Here is a 19,090-nt window from a genome sequence, read left to right on the forward strand (position 1 = left end):
ACTTTATTTTAAGGTCCAATTCGCTCTATCAACAAATTTATAACTATGACTTTTGCATCAATAAACTCCTAATTTGCCGCTTATTAATAGTTAGTAAGGTAGTTGTTAAGTTTAGGTATTGGATAGGATTATGGATGGACAATATGCAGAATATGTGCTTTAATAAACAGCCAATATGTTAATGATAGGCATGCTAATGAGCAACTAGTTAATAGTGAGAATTGTACCTTATACTAAAGTGTGAGATTACATTTTATTTTCTTATTTGCTTCCTGCATGGAAGTACAGTAAACCACAGCACAATCTCTCGTCACCAGCTATTATCTTCCTCAAAAAAAGTGCAAATCTCATTTAAAAAATAATATATAGTCATAATTTCAGTTCATAAGAGTCAAACTTAACTCAGTTAAGCATTCCAAATATTTCTTGCTTCATTTCAAATAAAGCAAGAAATGTTTTGCGGTTCAGAATCGGAGAATAGGATGTTTCATTACTGCGCTGACAGTGATTCATTCAGCTAGGGATTGTACATATTTTAAGATTTTTATTATTATTATTATTCAGCTAAAAGTTTAAATGTTTCAAATAGGGTTTGTGAATATTTTTGAGCGAATTATGGATCACATTACAATGGTGGTTGTGCTGTAGAATGACTTGTTTATCTGAATCACACTGCAAACTTAACCAAGTACACAAAACATTTCTTGCTTAATTTCGAGCAAAGCAAGAATTGACTGATGGTTCAGTGAATCAGCAAATTAGATAATTCTGTAACACTGACAGATTTAATGAGTTATTCAGCTAAGCATTAGGTTTAAATGATCTAAATAGAGTTTGTCTTCGGAGTGTTTTATTTACTTCATAAGAGTCACTGGCTTGTGAATCACATTAAACTGGTCATTGTGCTGTAGTTTATCTGATTACACTGCAAACTCAACTCAGGTCAAATTAAATTTCTTTTGCCGGTAAACTGAGGAAACATTGGCGTCAAGTGTCACATTATGTGGCGGCAAATAGCTCTAAGTCCATGAGGTATTATTATTGTAAAGTCTACTTGCCACACAGAGGTCGTTGGAGATGGCAGGAAATGAGCAGGTCTGTTGACGTCAATTCTTGTGTAACCAAGTGTAGCCTTGCGTTGGATTGGTTTTGTTTCGCATTGCCCTTTGTAATAAAATGCTTTCAAAATCAAGAGAGCAAGCTGCTGGAGCAAGCTATCGGGTCTTGAAATTTCAATAACAATTAACCTTTCGCAGAACCAGAGTGCAAAAATATTGACTTTATTTCTCACCGAATGCCATGCGTACATTCCCCGACAAGCACCCAACAGATCAAAACATCTTTGATCATAAAACAGTCATTTAAGTACTCTTGAGTCCTTAAAAAAAAGGACACCACAAGACCACAAGGTCAATCGTCATCCAAAGTTTTCCCTAAAGGTGCTGTGATCTTTTATCATAAATATCCTTGCGTTTTTTCACTGGCTGTGAATGCGAGAGCTGCCAGCTGTGCGGGGATGCTGGGAATAAATCATGTCCAAGTGGAAATGTCAGAGAGGGCCTTGCAGACGGGGCTGCCTTGAAATCGATGAGAGTCAGAATCATGTGGTTAATCAGCCCCGCGTTAGCACTCAGGAGTGAAGGAGCAGATCAGAGCCCCGCCGAGAGAACGCTCTCGCTCCATACCGAGGGGAGATCGCATATACGCTTCTACGCTCTCGAGCCCGCACACATGTGTGACTTCTGCTGTTCGCCTCCGCCAGAACTCTGCTTCACTGCTTAAATGATGACTTTATGATAATATGACAAGACAGACACACACACACTCTCACGTACACTCACTTATCTACCAGATCAACCAATCCGGTCTCAGTCATGCACACTTGTAGTAAAAAGCAGCAATCTGTTTTGACGAGGTTTGTGGAGGGCTCTCAGCCTCCTGATGATAGCTATCCGTCAGCGCACGATACGCTCTTCAGCTGAAGAAATACACGGATTCTTTCACCTTTTCCAGATCAAAATCACCTATAAGAGAGAAATTACATGATTACGTTCTTTTAGGATGGAATATGTAATATTAAAACTAAAGATAGGTACCTATAACTGGTACGTAATTGAGTCAATACCAGACTACCGATATGCTTCAGGACAATCGATACTGTTATCAGTACTTGTGCTGCTTTATCTCTGTATGCTTCGGTGTTAATGACGAATTAGAAGCTGCTGCTTGTTATTTTCCATCCCTGAATGATGTCATCACGTGGCCATGCGCATATGCGGACAAACCGTTATGGTGGCAATGTTGAAACGTTTAAGTGTGGACTCACGTTACTTAACTAGAGTCAACAGTAGATGGGTTTCCATCGCTCTGCTTTCATGTGCATTATGAAGTATCGCATCAGAATCGACTTATGGAAACACTGAATTTCGAATAAAAATTGCTTGATTCACAAAAAGTTTTTACGCTTGCTTGAGGTGGGTTTTGACTTTTGCGAAAAAGGATTAATGCGAATAATGGGAGATGTAAATGCATTTTGTGAATAAATTCCTCCAAGCGCAAAAAAATAAAAAGACATGTGATTTTGCGCTATGGGACGGTAAATCCTGACTAACCAGCGGACCGATCTCATTCCACCGCATCTTAAATGTTGTTATGGTCATTCGGGAATGCCCGAGCAAAGTCTGTCATCAAAGTATTTCTGTACTATTGTCTCATAGAACTGTTAAACGAACAGCAGGATCCATTTCCGAAGCAATAACTACATTCATTGTGTTTCATCTGCTCGTTTAGAGGTGTTTTGAGGTTATTATGTATATGAAAATTATTATATTCAGTAGCTTCTCCTACTTTTTTCTTAGTGATGTATATAGCCAGTTTATCAGGAAGTGATGTTTTTGTTCTCTTTGACTCGCTGGATGGAAACGGTGCTTGTTCACAAATGTTTTGTTTGATATTTCAATTGTGTGCATAAGTTAAATTCGTAACTTTGGATGGAAACTCGGCTAGTGTCAGATGTAATATATGCAGTAGTGTAATAGTGAACCAAGGAGGCAACACTGGTAATATAATGAAACATTTACAAACAAAACATTAATAATTTAATGAGTTGGATTTCACATAATCATTAGTAGAACTAATAGATTTAAGTTAACGAATTGCCTAGGCTGAATCTAGTAGATCATGTTTCTTGATCACCAAATCTGCAAAACTTCAGCTTTGCCATTATTATTATTATCAGTCTTGAAAACTGACGATTATTTTCAACGTTTTTTCTTAAAATAAAACAAAACAGAAATTTTTTGACAGGCCTTCACGAGATTCACCAATGAGTGATGTTGTGCACATAAGCAACTGTAATTAAATAAGTAAATGTAGAACCTGAAATCAATAAATACTGAAATTCGTAGCATGTTAAGCAACACAGTGACACAGTATTTAATCAATCCATTCAACTAATCAATTTCATTTGTGCTTGAAAACATGAAATGAATCCCAACAGGATATATTAATATAGATAAAACACTTGGGCAGATCTGGGGCGACTGACTCGTGCAAACAGTTGTGCGTGGACTGCTTGCTTCTGTACAAAGGCAATCAGGCTTATGGGACACACATGGACGGATACACACTCCTCAGGGAGTCAATTTTATTTTAAAATAAGGAGGAGTCCTGGAAGAATACTGAGTGTGAATCCAATAGCACGCTTACGTATCAGGTTCAAAACTATAGGAATAATATTACAGAAAAGTGATTATCACTGTTACATGGTGAATGCTCGTTTTTATTCAGCTTTTAAACACATAAGAGTGCCCCCTCAATATTGTCTCTGCTGAATCAGCATTTTGATGTGCCAGATGTGTGTGATTCTGCTGTAAGAGTGTTTCCTTCCGGCCCGTGTTACGTAAACAGATTAACCAGTTGACAAAATTAATTGTCATCAGTTTAATGAAATCTATCTCGCTGATGAACATAAAATCACATGTGCGATTCTGTGACATGATGCGCCATTACGCAACAGTAAAAAGCTGCTTTATACCTGACAAGCTGTCCATGGTCTGTGTGTCTGAAAGCGTCAGCTGTGGTGCTCGGGGTTTAACTCACCTGTTTGAGGAACGCTGCCCAAAAGCTGCGCCATCTTATAGTACTCTTCAGATTTCTTTGGCTTCGTTATAACCCTGAAAGATTGAAAACTGGACTCAACTGAACTGAACCACATCACGACAAAGCCTCAGATAGATTACAAAACATGAACACGTCAATTTAATACAAAGTTTTATCAAAGAAATCATGCTTTGAAATAATTGCTGCTGATTTGTGGTTTTTGTCTGAATACCGTATTTAAGCACACAAACTATTTATTTGAGTTTTTATGCATTAGTATTAGTGTACTCAATCAGTTATCAGCTATAACAACCAGAATTGTCCATATTAGATAATCCTAAGTAGCCTATATTGAATATTTATTGGCCAAAATTGTAAATTTAATTGTTTCTGGTGATTTCAAATGAACTTGTAACATGAATAACTATTGATTAGTTTTTAGTGAATTATTGTCTTCCTTTAACAAAAGCAGAAAAGATTGATAATATTAGAAATTTTATTGGTTAGTGGCCTTAGTTTGAAAAAGATTATTTATCAACTGATACATAATTCTAAATATAAACTATTTTTGTTTTTAAGTGTAATTTTCTTTTTAAAATAAATGTATAATACCAGCCACTGCTCAGTTATCTGCCTTAACATAAAAATGATTGTGTATTTGCCAATATTTGATATATATATATATAAAAAACTACTTATATACACTTTTTTGTGTGTGTGTGTGTGTGTATCAGGAGTGTAGATTTATAATATAGGCCATTTATCGGTTATTGCCCATAAACAAGAAGAAAATGAAATTATTGGTATATACATTTCAAAATCAGTACTCCAGTAGTTACCATTTATTAGTTACATACATCAGTAACACCTAATATTGGATATTATTTATCAGATGATTTAGTGTATTTAAAGGTGCTGTATGTAGGATTGACACCGAGTGCTTGAACTAGGAATTGCAGTCCAAATTGAAAATACCAGGAGAGGGTTTTTTCACCCGGCCCCTCCTCCTCAGACTTGACGCAGGTTGCCAGATTGACGACACAAACAGGAGCGAATGCACTTGATGATGAATAAAATGAAATTAAATACGCTGTGTTTTCCGCCAACTGGCAACCCGCGTGCCGAAATACAATTGGATAAACTGGCAGTGGTTGGGTTTCTCAAACCAAAACAGAGACAGACATTCCGGCCCAGAACACACATTTTCAAAGGGGAATAACTGACTGTAGCATTGTTTTTCAGATAAACAAGCATGTTAGCTTAGCATGATTCTTAAATATCTGCAAACATATTATGGTATTTTTATGCTTTAGAAGAGTCAAAATCTTACATACAGCATCTTTAATGGTTTCTAACTATTCAAAGTGATCTATTGAATTTTTTTACAGTGTTTAAACATGCCCTTTATTTATTTCTTCATTTACAAAGAAAGGTTTATAAAATCAGCCCGAGTCATTGGCCTGAATGTCAAAATGAGCATCAGTAGATATCTGATATTTAATTCTAAATACAAACAGTTATTTTAGTTTTTAGATTGTATCAGTTTTCAGTATAGTTTTATAATATCAGCCTTTTATTGATTATTGACCATAAACAGGAGAATACTGTAATTTTCCAAGATCAGTGAATCCTTTGTAGTTAGCGGTTTAGAAGCTACTACCGTCGAGTAGTTACAAATCAGCAATGTGGAATAGTAAAGGACTTACGGAGGTCTGCTGCAATATTTCTTCAGAAGAAACCTGGACAGCTCCTCTAGAATGGGCTGACTGTGCAGAGCCACAAACTGCTCACGACACACCTGAGGAGCGACAAAGAGCACTCAGTCAATCATTATACAAACTAATGTGCTAGCTTTAATGCTATCTCCCTCTCGCTTCAGCTTTCTCTCAGACGTTTCACCTCTCTCCTGTTTGAACTTTCCCATTTTAAGAGGAATCTGTGGTCAGAAAGCACATCAGGGAAATACTCACAGACAACATACCCCTCACAAAAGGAGAGAATGATGGGAAAAGATAAAAGTCCAAAAAGGATTCTCAATTCAAACAGCTAAATATGGTTTAAGGGTTATTACGCTATTAAGCTTCAGAAGTTCATCGCAAGTGTCATATGGTGGTTAAACATATCTAACAAAGGTGAATATAAAGTAAGTAAAGCCAGTGAAACAACATAATGATGAATAAATGATGATGTAGCTTTAATTTTTGGGTGAATTATTCCTTTCGGTTTCTTTTCATTTTTGGGTGAACTAACCCTTTAATGACATGGTTGGGCGGTTTAGTCATTCCTGTTAAAAGAATATGCACTGAAAAACATTCGGCAGTGAACACTGTGTTCCTTACACACCCTGTTCATGGTGTCCACTGTCACGGCATGGGTCCAATAACAGTCATGGACGGACACAAACGTCAGACCAGCCCTGCATGTTTCAAGAAAACAGGAAGATGTACTTGTACATACCACATTTCCAACAAAAACACCAACAAACAATACCAAAAAAAAAAGATTATTACTATTATTATTATAAAATGTATTATTATTTTAAAAATATTAAATATAAAAATGCATTACAATTAATTATAATTAATTATCATTATTTATATTTTTTATTAAAAACATAACATATTATTTACTAATAATGAAGACTGATATCTTGATATTATCTAAATATAATTTGTATTATTATTAATATGTATCTGGAGTAATTTATTGTTATCAACATTAATACAGCTATTACTTTGAATTATAAAAACAATGAATAGTTATTCATATTATATTATTATTAATAAAAACACGCATTATAAATAATGATACAATTTAATAATATTACACAATATTATTGCTATTATTAAATATATGCATTTCAATTTGTTTATTAATTTATTTGTATTTAAATAATTTCTTATTACTTGTATTACTACTACTAATAATAATGAATGTTAATATTTATTGTTGCAATTGTTATTATATCAATAATAATAACAATAACTTTTATGCATTGCACATATATTTCTGGTCTAATGATCATGTAGTTATTATGGTGTCAAAAATAATACAAAATATTAAAATCAGTTCTGCATATTAAACAAAATAAATTAAAAAACTAAATATAATCTGTATCGTATATGTCATAAAAAGGTAATGTTGGTTGCTCTCTATTCGTAATACTTGATAAACAAACTCTTGGTTTTCTGTTTCACACCCTTCATGTACTTATTTGCATGTTTATGAGATATAATACTGACTGAAGATGCAAAAACAAACAATCCATCTTATTTTTTTATGAATATTTAATGAGGTAACCAGAGTTTAGTAAATGATAGGTGTTTGGTGTCAAGGAACCTGCTGTAATGTACAGGCCCAAAGTCTAAAAACCTGTTAACTCAGTGTTAAAAGCCTGTTTGAGTGTGGGATGCCTGCAGAAGTGTCAGCTCATCACCTGTAACAATGCAGGGATGTCAGCATCATGTGAGTGGAGTCCAGAGAGTGGATGAAATTAGGAGGGAAGGCGTTTTTCTGCTTCATGCTGTCTGGTTTCCTAAAAAAGGCACAAGAAGAACATTCTCAGTCTTGATATGAAGCACACTTGGGTAATTAAGGCCAGCGTCGCTATCTTCTCGCTGGGCAATACATAAACCTGTAGAGCCAGGAGCCATACATCACTGAACAGGTAGGTCATTCTTAATTATCATCCAAGACAGAGACACACAATGAACATAGAGCACCTGCTGGACCAGTAAAGAGTAAAGAATAATGTGTGTGCTTATAATGGCTGAAGATATTTCATTATACTGCTCCATATCAGCCAAAAAAGTGATACTTTAGGTCAGATCCACTTCAAAAAAAATTCTAAACCCCCTTCCTTAACCTGTGGGGTTAAATCAAACCACGTAACATAACCAACTAACTAAACTGTTGAACGTTAATGTATATAATATACATACTGAGTACTGAAGCTATCGAGAACTGACTATCCATCTACAATCTTTAGGTTTCACTGAGCGACACGGAGCCGGAGAGAATTTCTGGGAATTGAGCAAGGGCTTTAGGTCACTAGCCCCAAGAGAGCTGCTGCCGCGCTCAATATTTCATAATTTATTCAAGTCTACTCATTAATGAGGGTCTATTGAGCCTCTAATTAGAGCACATGAAGGATCTTTGATTTGGTCCGTAGTCTGTGTGAAACTCCAGTCGGGTCTTCACTTTTGGCTGGTCTCGAACAAGATTCTTCAGCTACAACCCACCCTGGAAACTGTCCACTGGCGTGACATTTCTTTCAACAACCTAGAAGTGTGACTGACATCTGGTACATTGGCATCAGAAGTACATGGACACCCAAGGCCATTTCTCAAAGCCTGAGAGCGACGTCCAATCACAGTGGCGACTGTCGGTCTAGCCGCGAGCGCTCTTGGCCATTTTAGAAACATGGGAGATCCCTTTTCAGCACTCGGGTTCCTGTGATAGTCCGTACTGGTATGTTTGTCTATCACAGGCAGTGATAGAGACATACAAGTGAGGCTCGTCATAAGTGGTTTTTAATCACATCCTTGTGGCTTTTTTTGGTGGAAGGTCAGCAAGATAACTCCCAACTGAGGCTTCTCCAAATGGTATTAGCCAAGCCTGAGTACTGCTCTGCAAGGACTGAAACTGTGAAATGGGATGATGGCATTAAAATAGCAGATGCTTGCATAAGGACTGAACATTTGGGGTATCGTTGGGAAGCACAGAAGTGTTTGTTTAATAAAAGTTGACGGACTTGGGAACATATGGTAATGCGGTGGATGACGGTGTGTTTGTTTATGCATGAAAATGTTGGAGATAGAGTCGAATAAGCAAAGATACAGTATTGTTCAAAATAATAGCAGTACAATGTGACTAACCAGAATAATCAAGGTTTTTCGTATATTTTTTTATTGCTACGTGGCAAACAAGTTACCAGTAGGTTCAGTAGATTCTCAGAAAACAAATGAGACCCAGCATTCATGATATGCACGCTCTTAAGGCTGTGCAATTGGGCAATTAGTTGAATTAGTTGAAAGGGGTGTGTTCAAAAAAATAGCAGTGTGGCATTCAATCACTGAGGTCATCAATTTTGTGAAGAAACGGGTGTGAATCAGGTGGCCCCTATTTAAGGATGAAGCCAACACTTGTTGAACATGCATTTGAAAGCTGAGGAAAATGGGTCACTTAAGACATTGTTCAGAAGAACAGCGTACTTTGATTAAAAAGTTGATTAGAGAGGGGAAAACCTATAAAGAGGTGCAAAAAATGATAGGCTGTTCAGCTAAAATGATCTCCAATGCCTTAAAATGGAGAGCAAAACCAGAGAGACGTGGAAGAAAATGGAAGACAACCATCAAAATGGATAGAAGAATAACCAGAATGGCAAAGGCTCAGCCAATGATCACCTCCAGGATGATCAAAGACAGTCTGGAGTTACCTGTAAGTACTGTGACAGTTAGAAGACGTCTGTGTGAAGCTAATCTATTTTCAAGAATCCCCCGCAAAGTCCCTCTGTTAAAAAAAAGGCATGTGCAGAAGAGGTTACAATTTGCCAAAGAACACATCAACTGGCCTAAAGAGAAATGGAGGAACATTTTGTGGACTGATGAGAGTAAAATTGTTCTTTTTGGGTCCAAGGGCCACAGGCAGTTTGTGAGACGACCCCCAAACTCTGAATTCAAGCCACAGTACACAGTGAAGACAGTGAAGCATGGAGGTGCAAGCATCATGATATGGGCATGTTTCTCCTACTATGGTGCTGGGCCTATTTATCGCATACCAGGGATCATGGATCAGTTTGCATATGTTAAAATACTTGAAGAGGTCATGTTGCCCTATGCTGAAGAGGACATGCCCTTGAAATGGTTGTTTCAACAAGACAATGACCCAAAACACACTAGTAAACGGGCAAAGTCTTGGTTCCAAACCAACAAAATTAATGTTATGGAGTGGCCAGCCCAATCTCCAGACCTTAATCCAATTGAGAACTTGTGGGGTGATATCAAAAATGCTGTTTCTGAAGCAAAACCAAGAAATGTGAATGAATTGTGGAATGTTGTTAAAGAATCATGGAGTGGAATAACAGCTGAGAGGTGCCACAAGTTGGTTGACTCCATGCCACACAGATGTCAAGCAGTTTTAAAAAACTGTGGTCATACAACTAAATATTAGTTTAGTGATTCACAGGATTGCTAAATCCCAGAAAAAAAAAATGTTTGTACAAAATAGTTTTGAGTTTGTACAGTCAAAGGTAGACACTGCTATTTTTTTGAACACACCCCTTTCAACTAATTGCCCAATTGCACAGCCTTAAGAGCGTGCATATCATGAATGCTGGGTCTTGTTTGTTTTCTGACAATCTACTGAACCTACTGGTAACTTGTTTGCCACGTAGCAATAAAATATATACTAAAAACCTTGATTATTCTGGTTAGTCACATTGTACTGCTATTATTTTGAACAATACTGTACGTGCGCCACATAAACAAACTGTTACACGTGAGGCTTTAAGGGATATTTCTTGCAAAAATTATAATAAGGTCATTATATACCCACCCTCATGTTGTTTAAAACCATTATGACTTTTAATATTCTGTTTAACACGAATGAAGAAAGCTCTTTTTCCAGAAAGTCATTTTGACCAGAAAGGATTTTTTATTTTTCTCAAAAATGCTAGTTAATGTAATCACACTTGACTAAAACTTGGTGACTTTGCTCACACGGTATAACATCTTCCCCCCGAAAACTGGTTAATTTTTGTACTTTCATGGGATTTTCCTCCCACCTTGTTACATCCGTGGTGTTTCCGGTAAAAAATGTCCTGATTAATTTAAATTTAAATTTATTTATTTTAAAAATAAATTTAAATTTATTTTTAAATTTGATTACAACAATTGCTTATAAATCTCTCTTATAATATCATTCCCAAATCTTGGATTCAACTTTTTTTTGTCAACTTGTTTTCTTTTAATTAGAACAGGTTTTGTACTTCTTTTTTTGGAACCAACTGGCTATAGGCCTAAAAAAAAAAAAAAAAAAAAAGAATATATATAAAAAAAAAAACATTTGGCAAAATTATTGAACCCCACAAATGTAACAGGGTGTGTAGCATATTAAACTGTTTAAATGCAATTTTTAAAATCTTGGTCATTTATGACCAGGAAAACCAAATTAAGTAAAGGATTTTCAGCACAGCACAAGTTTTCAAAATATACTTGCTCCTCTTGTGGTGACACGTTCCTTTTAGAAGCTTGAGAGCTTCAGCAGCCATTAATTCAAACTGTATGGAAAAGAGCAACTAGCACATTCTTCTAAATATATATTTTTTCTCTTCCACATAAGAAAGTAAATCTTTCAGGTTTGGAACCTTGTGAGAACGGACATCCTACCATCTCTTTTAACAGTTACATTTAGAAACAACACAATTCTAACTCAAATAAGCCCAGACACACTTAATATCCGATGCAAGTACCCATCAACAGATGGTAAAACCAGCAATGATGTTAATTCACTGTTCATTCTGGACATCCACTGATGGAACCAGAATAGTGTCAAACACTTGAGTGACACTGTGCTTCCAGGTGTTCCTGTTACTTGCAGATTTGCAGTTTAAGCACTCCCATTTATTCGTTTAATGTGCTCTGTGGGGTACGGTGCAATGATACTGTACATAAGGGACCAAACAAGAATGAAAAGTATAGAAAAGACTTTTAAAGATACTTGTTTTCTGCAGTATTATTATGTTGGCTCATAGAACCTACTATATTTTATAATAACTATAACTAAACTAAACTTATAAAAATAACCAAACTAAATTTAAAAATAAAATAATAAGACACACTAAATAAAAGATCCAAGCTACAAAAACCCTGGTGGAAATGTATAATCATACAAAAATAAATGGTCATTAAAAAAGTATTTAGTTAATGGTCAACTAAATAAGTAATTAGTTAAGATTATCTTTTATATTAGACTTTACTGCATCGCAATCCCCCTTCCCATTTTTTTAAGTCATATTTTTTGGGACAGTGGAGAGATGACAGGTAAGTATTGGGTAGAAAGAGACTGGCATAGGACCTTGAGACGGGAATCTAACTCGGGTCGCCATCAGCGCAGTTGCACTGTATATGTCGGCGCACTAACCACATGGCTATCGGCGCTGACACCCCACCTTCCCATTTCAATTCAAAATAATTCAATACAATTCATTTTCATCAAGATTTGATGGGTGAATTATTTGTTCAAAATCTCTTGAAAAGATTAAGAAAAAAGAAACCTCGTTAAAAATGCCAAAGGGATCACTATCCATATAAATAATATAAGTAACCAGAATCCATGTACATTGCAGGAGGAGGTCAGAGGTCAACGTCAATACAGGGTTAAAGTCAAGTAAGAGAGCCACTTACTCATTGGCATCATGACTTATATGAATGCTCAGGTTCTGCATGCTGCTCTTGAGCTGTGAAAAACAAGAGAAGGCAAGAGAGTTTGAATGCACCACAAGGAAGAAACTACTATGAAATAACAAGCAAACAGCTTATGTAGCAATTCCACTCATTTTAAGCTCAATTATTTCAGTGTTTACAGGGGACTCCATCATGTAAAAATGTACTTACCACTTCGACCTCTAATATAAATCAATGCATACAAATATTGCAATAAATTTGCTGATCTTTTAAGGTTCCTATTGATCCTCTTCAAAAACATTGATGGAAATTTAAGTGAGTATCTTAATCTGAGACTGATCAAATGTTCCCAGAAACCCCCATAAACCACTAATATTGGCACAATACCATTAAAGAACAGGAGTTTAACCTTAGTAAAGGTTGGCGTCCATCATGTAGATGCTGAGGCTGAGCGACTGCTCTTGGTATAGGAACTGTCAGCGTCAGGAGGGCATCCATCACATTACTACTTTGATTAGTCTCTACGGTGCCCCAGAAGCACAAGCTAATGCAGCTCAATTAATTGGACAAGTGAACGATGACAGGGATTGAAGTCTTTTACAGTGGCAGATAGACATAAACAAAAGGAAAATGTATAAAAAGTGTGTAATACATTTTGTGGAATGGGGTATGGCAAACTTTCCAGCAGAGTGTAGCTTGAACCATCTCCAAAACACTTGCCTGGAAGTTTCTAGATTTCTTGACATTGATTAACTGGTTCAGGTGTGTTTAATTAGGGTTGGAGCTAAACTCTGCAGGACAGTGACCTTCCAGGAACTAAGTTTGACACTCCTGGTGTACGGCAAAGCGAGACAAGAGGCCTTTCTGTTGCAATGATTTATGAGTCCATGAAGACTCATTAAGGGGGACGACAAAATAAAAGATGGGGGTCAGACGGGCCTTCGTAAAAAGTCAATGTACATCCTCAATAGATCTTGGGGGAAACCTTAATTCCAATGGGACTTCCAATGTACTCCTGATCCACTGGTTCTGGTGGTGCAACTAAAACTTCTGGTTAAGGAAGACAGGACCAAAGCAAATCTTGATGAGCTGGCATGATGCCCAGATAGTGGAAAAGGGATTCCTATGTAAATTGTGATGAATCCTGGTTTGGACTCCTTCACTTGTTCTCTTGTGTCCTTTATTGCAGAATTCAATAAGATGGCTGACTACAAAAGACCTCGCATTAATCTAAAAGCCAAAATGAAGAGTTTTACACCATTTTACTAGGACCAAAAGTAGAAAGTATGACAGGGAATGATAAAGAAAGCAAGGAGGACCAGGATCGAGACCAGTTGCAGTTGGGATTTGACCAGTCTTCTGTATAAGCATCCTATATTTTATGCCAAAAGGGTAGCATCTAGTTCCAAGCCATCAGCTACCCACAAAGCTTCCCCCCTTTTAATGAATGCATCTATCGCGGTAAGAATCTCAAATCTTTCAGCATCCCTAGAGAGAGGCTTTACACCACCGGTGACCTCTTGCCCGATTAAGTCCTCTGAGAATACTCTTTTAATATCAGCCGTATTTATCAACGCTTCTACAAAAACAACTGTGTTTTGCTAAAGAATCAATTAAAATGGAATTGTACATGTTCTGCTGCCATGCACAGCCCTGATCTTTCTGATATAAAAAATCTGGTGGTGCACATATTAAAATACCTCATTTTTTATTTGACTTTCAGACCAGATGAAACTTCAACTTTAGCCAATTAGCAGGATGTAGAAGTAAAAAAAAGTAGCGTTTTGGATCATAAGAGTTGCAGTGGGGCTTGGGATCAGACTGTAGACAAGGAACACCACAAGAGTCCCTGGAGAAATCACATTTCCACTTTTTCCAAGGACACCGGTAGTATTTGGGTACTAAAGTAAAGGCAACAAATGATTCTCCACGGCTTTCATCCCCACTGGTTGTCTTCCTTACAGAATTACCACACTGTTTTTCTTCAACTTGATGTATAGCCAGTGAAAGAAACATTTCAGCCTCCAAAAGTGACCCCTAAACTGATTAACAGCAAACAATCACATTAACGAGCTTTACTGATGCATATCCCAAGTCTGGTTCCCTCCCAAGTGTAATTTCCTTTCCCCTATCAACAAACACAGTGCTGCACAGTGACTGAATAGAAACTGTGGATTTCACCCTGGCTTATTTGTTTTCTCTTTTATGACGCCATTACAATCCCATTTCCCTGGCATCTAATTAATATGCCATTTCCCATGTAAAAAAAGATCAAGGGTAGGTTGCAAGAGATTGAATCACGGAGAGGTGACCTCAGTGAAGCGTCCTTGATGCAGCATGAGAAAACGCTTCCTTGATTACATTTGAAGTAGGGGGTTGAGATAAATATGGATTTGGATTTTCTCCTGAGTTAAAGAGTTACAGGGCAGAAGAAGAACAACCAGAGAGGTTACAAAGGAGAACTTTTATCTAACTTAATATGTCAAATTGTTCCAATCACCTTTTTGTTTTTTTGGAAAACCAAACACATTATCTATCCTTGAAAACAACTCTTTTTAATAGTGAATTTTAAAGTAAACTTAAAGTATCTTTAATTACCCATTTTACAAACCATTTTTTTATAGCACCGATCACCAGAAGAAGCACAGTGCGAAGTGCTGGAGGGCAAAGTGTTTAAGTTATAATTAATCAAGCTATACTCACACTGACTTAATATTGTGTTCCACGGAAGAACAAAAGCCAAACAGGTTTGACAACTCAAGGACAAGTAAAAGATTTTCATTTTTAGGTAAGAGCTATACCAGTGATGAGTATGAAGTAAAAAGGGGTTGGTTTTAATTAAATGGTGACTTTGGGGTCCCTAATAAGAACGAATAAATAGCTGTGGAATAGCATTCTATGTGGAAATAGCCCTCAGACATAAATAACCCAATATGCTAATGAAACGAAAACTATAATAAAAGAGATGACCATAAAAAGTGGCTGTAAAACTCATCCTTTACACAACACCATTAAGGGTCATTAAGATCCATCATGCAGGTTCATCTATGTAGGGGGTGGCACGGCTAACAGGTGGAGGTAGATCTGGGGCTCGGAGGTGCTACATTAATCTGGTCAGTGTGACATTTACAAGGGAATTGGAATCCCCTGGTGTGACGGTCTAAGGTGCCTCCACAGCTAGGTGAAGTAAATATAGACTTACTATAATGTGGCTGATGCTCTAAAGGGTGTTGTACATGACCGATCTTTGACCTTGACCCATCAACCATCTGTTGAGGATAAAAGAGTGCGCCATTCATGAAAAATTTGTGTAGTAACAGATCTAGTGGCCATTGTAATATATCAAAACATCGACCACCTTCAAAATGCTGGAATGATACATCCATGGGGTCATCGGATGCTACATGCACTTTCACAAGTAGTTTGAACTAAAATGTGTTGGCAGTGTGTGGTTTTTTTTTTGTAATCTCGTTAAATTATTTTTGAGCCAATCTCAATTTGAGAAAGGGGTAAAGATTTTAGTAGATTAGATAACACACACACACACACACACACACACACACACACACACACATACATATATATATATATGCTTTCATGTTAAAGGGGGGTGAAATGCTCGTTTTCACTCAATATCCTGTTAATCTTGAGTACCTATAGAGTAGTACTGTATCCTTCATAACTCCAAAAAGTCTTTAGTTTTATTATATTCATAAGAGAAAGATAGTCTGTACCGATTTTTCCCGGAAAAACACGACCAGCTGGAGGCGTGACGTGTGGGCGGAGCTAAAGAATCACGAGCGCCAGTAGGCATTTGCGTTGAGAGCGTTTGGAAGCTGTGACATCACCGTGAGGAAAAAAACATCCAAAACAAACCATGGCTAACAGTCAGATTCACCGTATATTTATGTTCCAGAATCAGATCCAGAGGCTGAAACTGAACGAGAGCAGCATCAGCAACGACGTCTCTATGTGGTTTGTACTGAAACTGTATATATTTGCTTAGTGATTTTGGAAAATGACTAAGTTCCACTTTATGTCGTCTTTTTTTAAATTTTTTTTAAGCTGTACATGTGGAAAGTGCAGTTTGATGACAACATCGCATGTTGTTTACTTGATGTGCTTACGCGCCGATAGCTAAGTTAACAACACAGAGATATTTGAAGCAGTTTTACTCACCGCATGCGGTTCTATGCGGAAATAAACGATGTGCAAATCCGTCGTCAAACTGGGCCTTGTTTGTAAAACAAGCATCTTCGAAATGCAGGGAACAAAAAAAAAACACTTGCACAACTCCGTTGATGTTCTGTAAAAATAAACTCCATCCACTGGTCCCTTAATGCTGTTTTTTCTTTGGTAATCTGTGCAGGGTTGTCTTGCCCTGGCAACCAAAAACACACTCCTTTTGTGACATTTTGCGACGCCCTCGCTCTGATCAGTGAATGTCTGTGCTGCTCAGCCTCGCTATACGGGAGCGCGCGCTCTTCCGGTAGAAGTGCCCTTAGGACCAGTATAAGGAAATTCTGCTCCATCTAACGTCACACAGAGCCATACTCGAAAAAAAACTTTCCGAAACTTGTGACAAACCGGAAGGACAAGAACAAGAACAGAAATACTCCTTCAAACGTACAACTTAATTTTTGAAACTTTGTCCATGTTTAGCATGGGAATCCAACTCTTTTACAGTGTAAAAAACTCAGTATGCATGAAATAGCATTTCACCCCCCCTTTAAATTTCACAAGTGAACCATAATAATTAATTGTTATAACATCAATTATATTGTCATCAGAAAGTCAGCGTTCACATGAGTAGAATTGTAACATGCTGAATGCCATAAATGGCCTTCACACCTCCTGCTCAGTAAAAGAGAAGGGCTTAAACGGTGAAGAATTTATGAGGCCGCTAATGAGGACCTTCATTAGAAATTCCATAAAAGTCAAATAAAATGTGATGACCTACATTCGTGGATGTGGGTTATGATCTTAAGACCAGACAGTACAATCTGCAGTAGAGAACAGATATTGTAACAGTTTATTGTTAAAAACATTATTTTTACAATTTACACATATACTGCGTGCTTCAACAAATTCTGATATATATATATATATTAGGGGTGTAACGGTTCACAAAATTCACGGTTCGGTTCGATACGATACACTGATGTCACGGTTCGGTTCGGTTCGATACGTTTTAGATACAGCAAAATGTAAAAACATCTCAACTTTTCAGAATGCCGCAAGCGCACCGCGGGTCATGTGACAAGAACCAACCAATCAGCTTCATCCTTTCCCGTAACAACGTTGAGAGCTCAGCCAAGATGAAGGAACAGCTGATCATAGTTGTATATGGATTGCAATTTTGAAATAAATTCAGTAGCAGAGCTACTGCAAGCGATTTTTAGAGCTGCAAATCCATTTATCCTTCGCTGAAATTTCCGCGTCTCATGGAGAGAGCACGTCATTGTTGCTTAGCAAAGACAGACGCCTCAGGAGAAAGACGCGCTTAGCGTTTTCCATGCGTTTTTAGGCACGATATGTGAACGGCCCCTAAGGCGCTCGCTCACTCAGCACGCGCTGAAGGCTCGTTGCAAAATGTCTAATGCATTTAACAGACCAGAAATATAAGATCCTAAAATAACCAACAGGTCTGGTGTTTGGGTTGGATTCCCTGTAAGCTATAGTGTCTAAATGCTGCAGGGATAGTTTGCTGCGTGCATGTTTCTCCTTTTTTTCGTCTTTTCCCAGATAGTACTGACGCATATATCCCAGATATTCCCGCTGTTTTTTTTTTTTTTTTTTTTGTAATCCCGCTGGTGTACCGTCATGTTGCAGATGCGACATACCGTTGTTTATTTATCCACCACTCTCTTGCCATCACCATTATAGCTTAAAGGGAATCCAAAGTGCACCCAAACACCAGACCTGTTGGTTATTGGAGGATCTTCTCATTTCTAGTCTGTTAAACGCATTGGCTATTTTGCAACGAGCCTTCAGCGCGTACTGAGTGAGCGAGCGCCTGCTGAGTAGCCTAACATAAACATATAAGATGGTGTTTTTTTCTTCTTCGGGAGTGTCAGGGGCGTTGCCTGTTACGTTGTTTGGGTTATTGGGCTACCTTGTTGAACGCATATCATTATATTTCTTTCTCTCTCTTTTTTTTTTTTTTCAAATATAATTAATTACTCCAACGAACCGTTCGGTATACATAATGCGTACCGCGTACCGAACCGAAAGCGTCGTACCGAACGGTTCAATACGAATACGCGTATCGTTACACCCCTAATATATATATATATATATATATATATATATATATATATATATATATATATATATATATATATATATATATATATAAAACGGCTGTTTAAAACCTGAATCTAATCCTAGGCATTCAGCCACACCCAGCAGCAGCAGCAGCAGCAGCAGCAGCAGCAGCAAATGCTCCTCGGCTGTGACACAGACGGGTTGCCAGATGCTCTCTGCTGGATCTCGGCACGCACTACAGGCCACCGCTGAGCAGCCTCAGCTCTGTTGCTGATGCTATCTGCCAGCAGCGCAGGCCATCTGCATGCAAAACCTCA

At 37.4% G+C, this 19,090-nt stretch overlaps 1 protein-coding gene across 2 annotated transcripts in view; it reads right to left on the minus strand.

The window, feature by feature from the left end:
* Positions 1-1,258: 1,258 nt before the first annotated feature.
* The window catches only part of LOC127942599 (DNA-directed RNA polymerase, mitochondrial), a 48,242-nt gene continuing 30,410 nt past the window's right edge, over positions 1,259-19,090 (minus strand). For both annotated transcript variants that reach the window (XM_052538423.1, XM_052538424.1), the window contains exons 16-21: positions 12,507-12,559; positions 7,538-7,636; positions 6,445-6,517; positions 5,808-5,899; positions 4,102-4,175; positions 1,259-2,024 (exon numbers count right to left, since the gene is read on the minus strand). In XM_052538423.1, the coding sequence (XP_052394383.1) occupies positions 1,975-2,024; positions 4,102-4,175; positions 5,808-5,899; positions 6,445-6,517; positions 7,538-7,636; positions 12,507-12,559 (441 nt within the window). In that variant the 3' untranslated portion in view covers positions 1,259-1,974. The remainder of the gene's footprint in view (positions 2,025-4,101; positions 4,176-5,807; positions 5,900-6,444; positions 6,518-7,537; positions 7,637-12,506; positions 12,560-19,090) is intronic.

The sequence above is a fragment of the Carassius gibelio genome, chromosome A22, assembly GCF_023724105.1.
Source record: "Carassius gibelio isolate Cgi1373 ecotype wild population from Czech Republic chromosome A22, carGib1.2-hapl.c, whole genome shotgun sequence".
Classification (NCBI taxonomy): Eukaryota; Metazoa; Chordata; class Actinopteri; order Cypriniformes; family Cyprinidae; genus Carassius; species Carassius gibelio.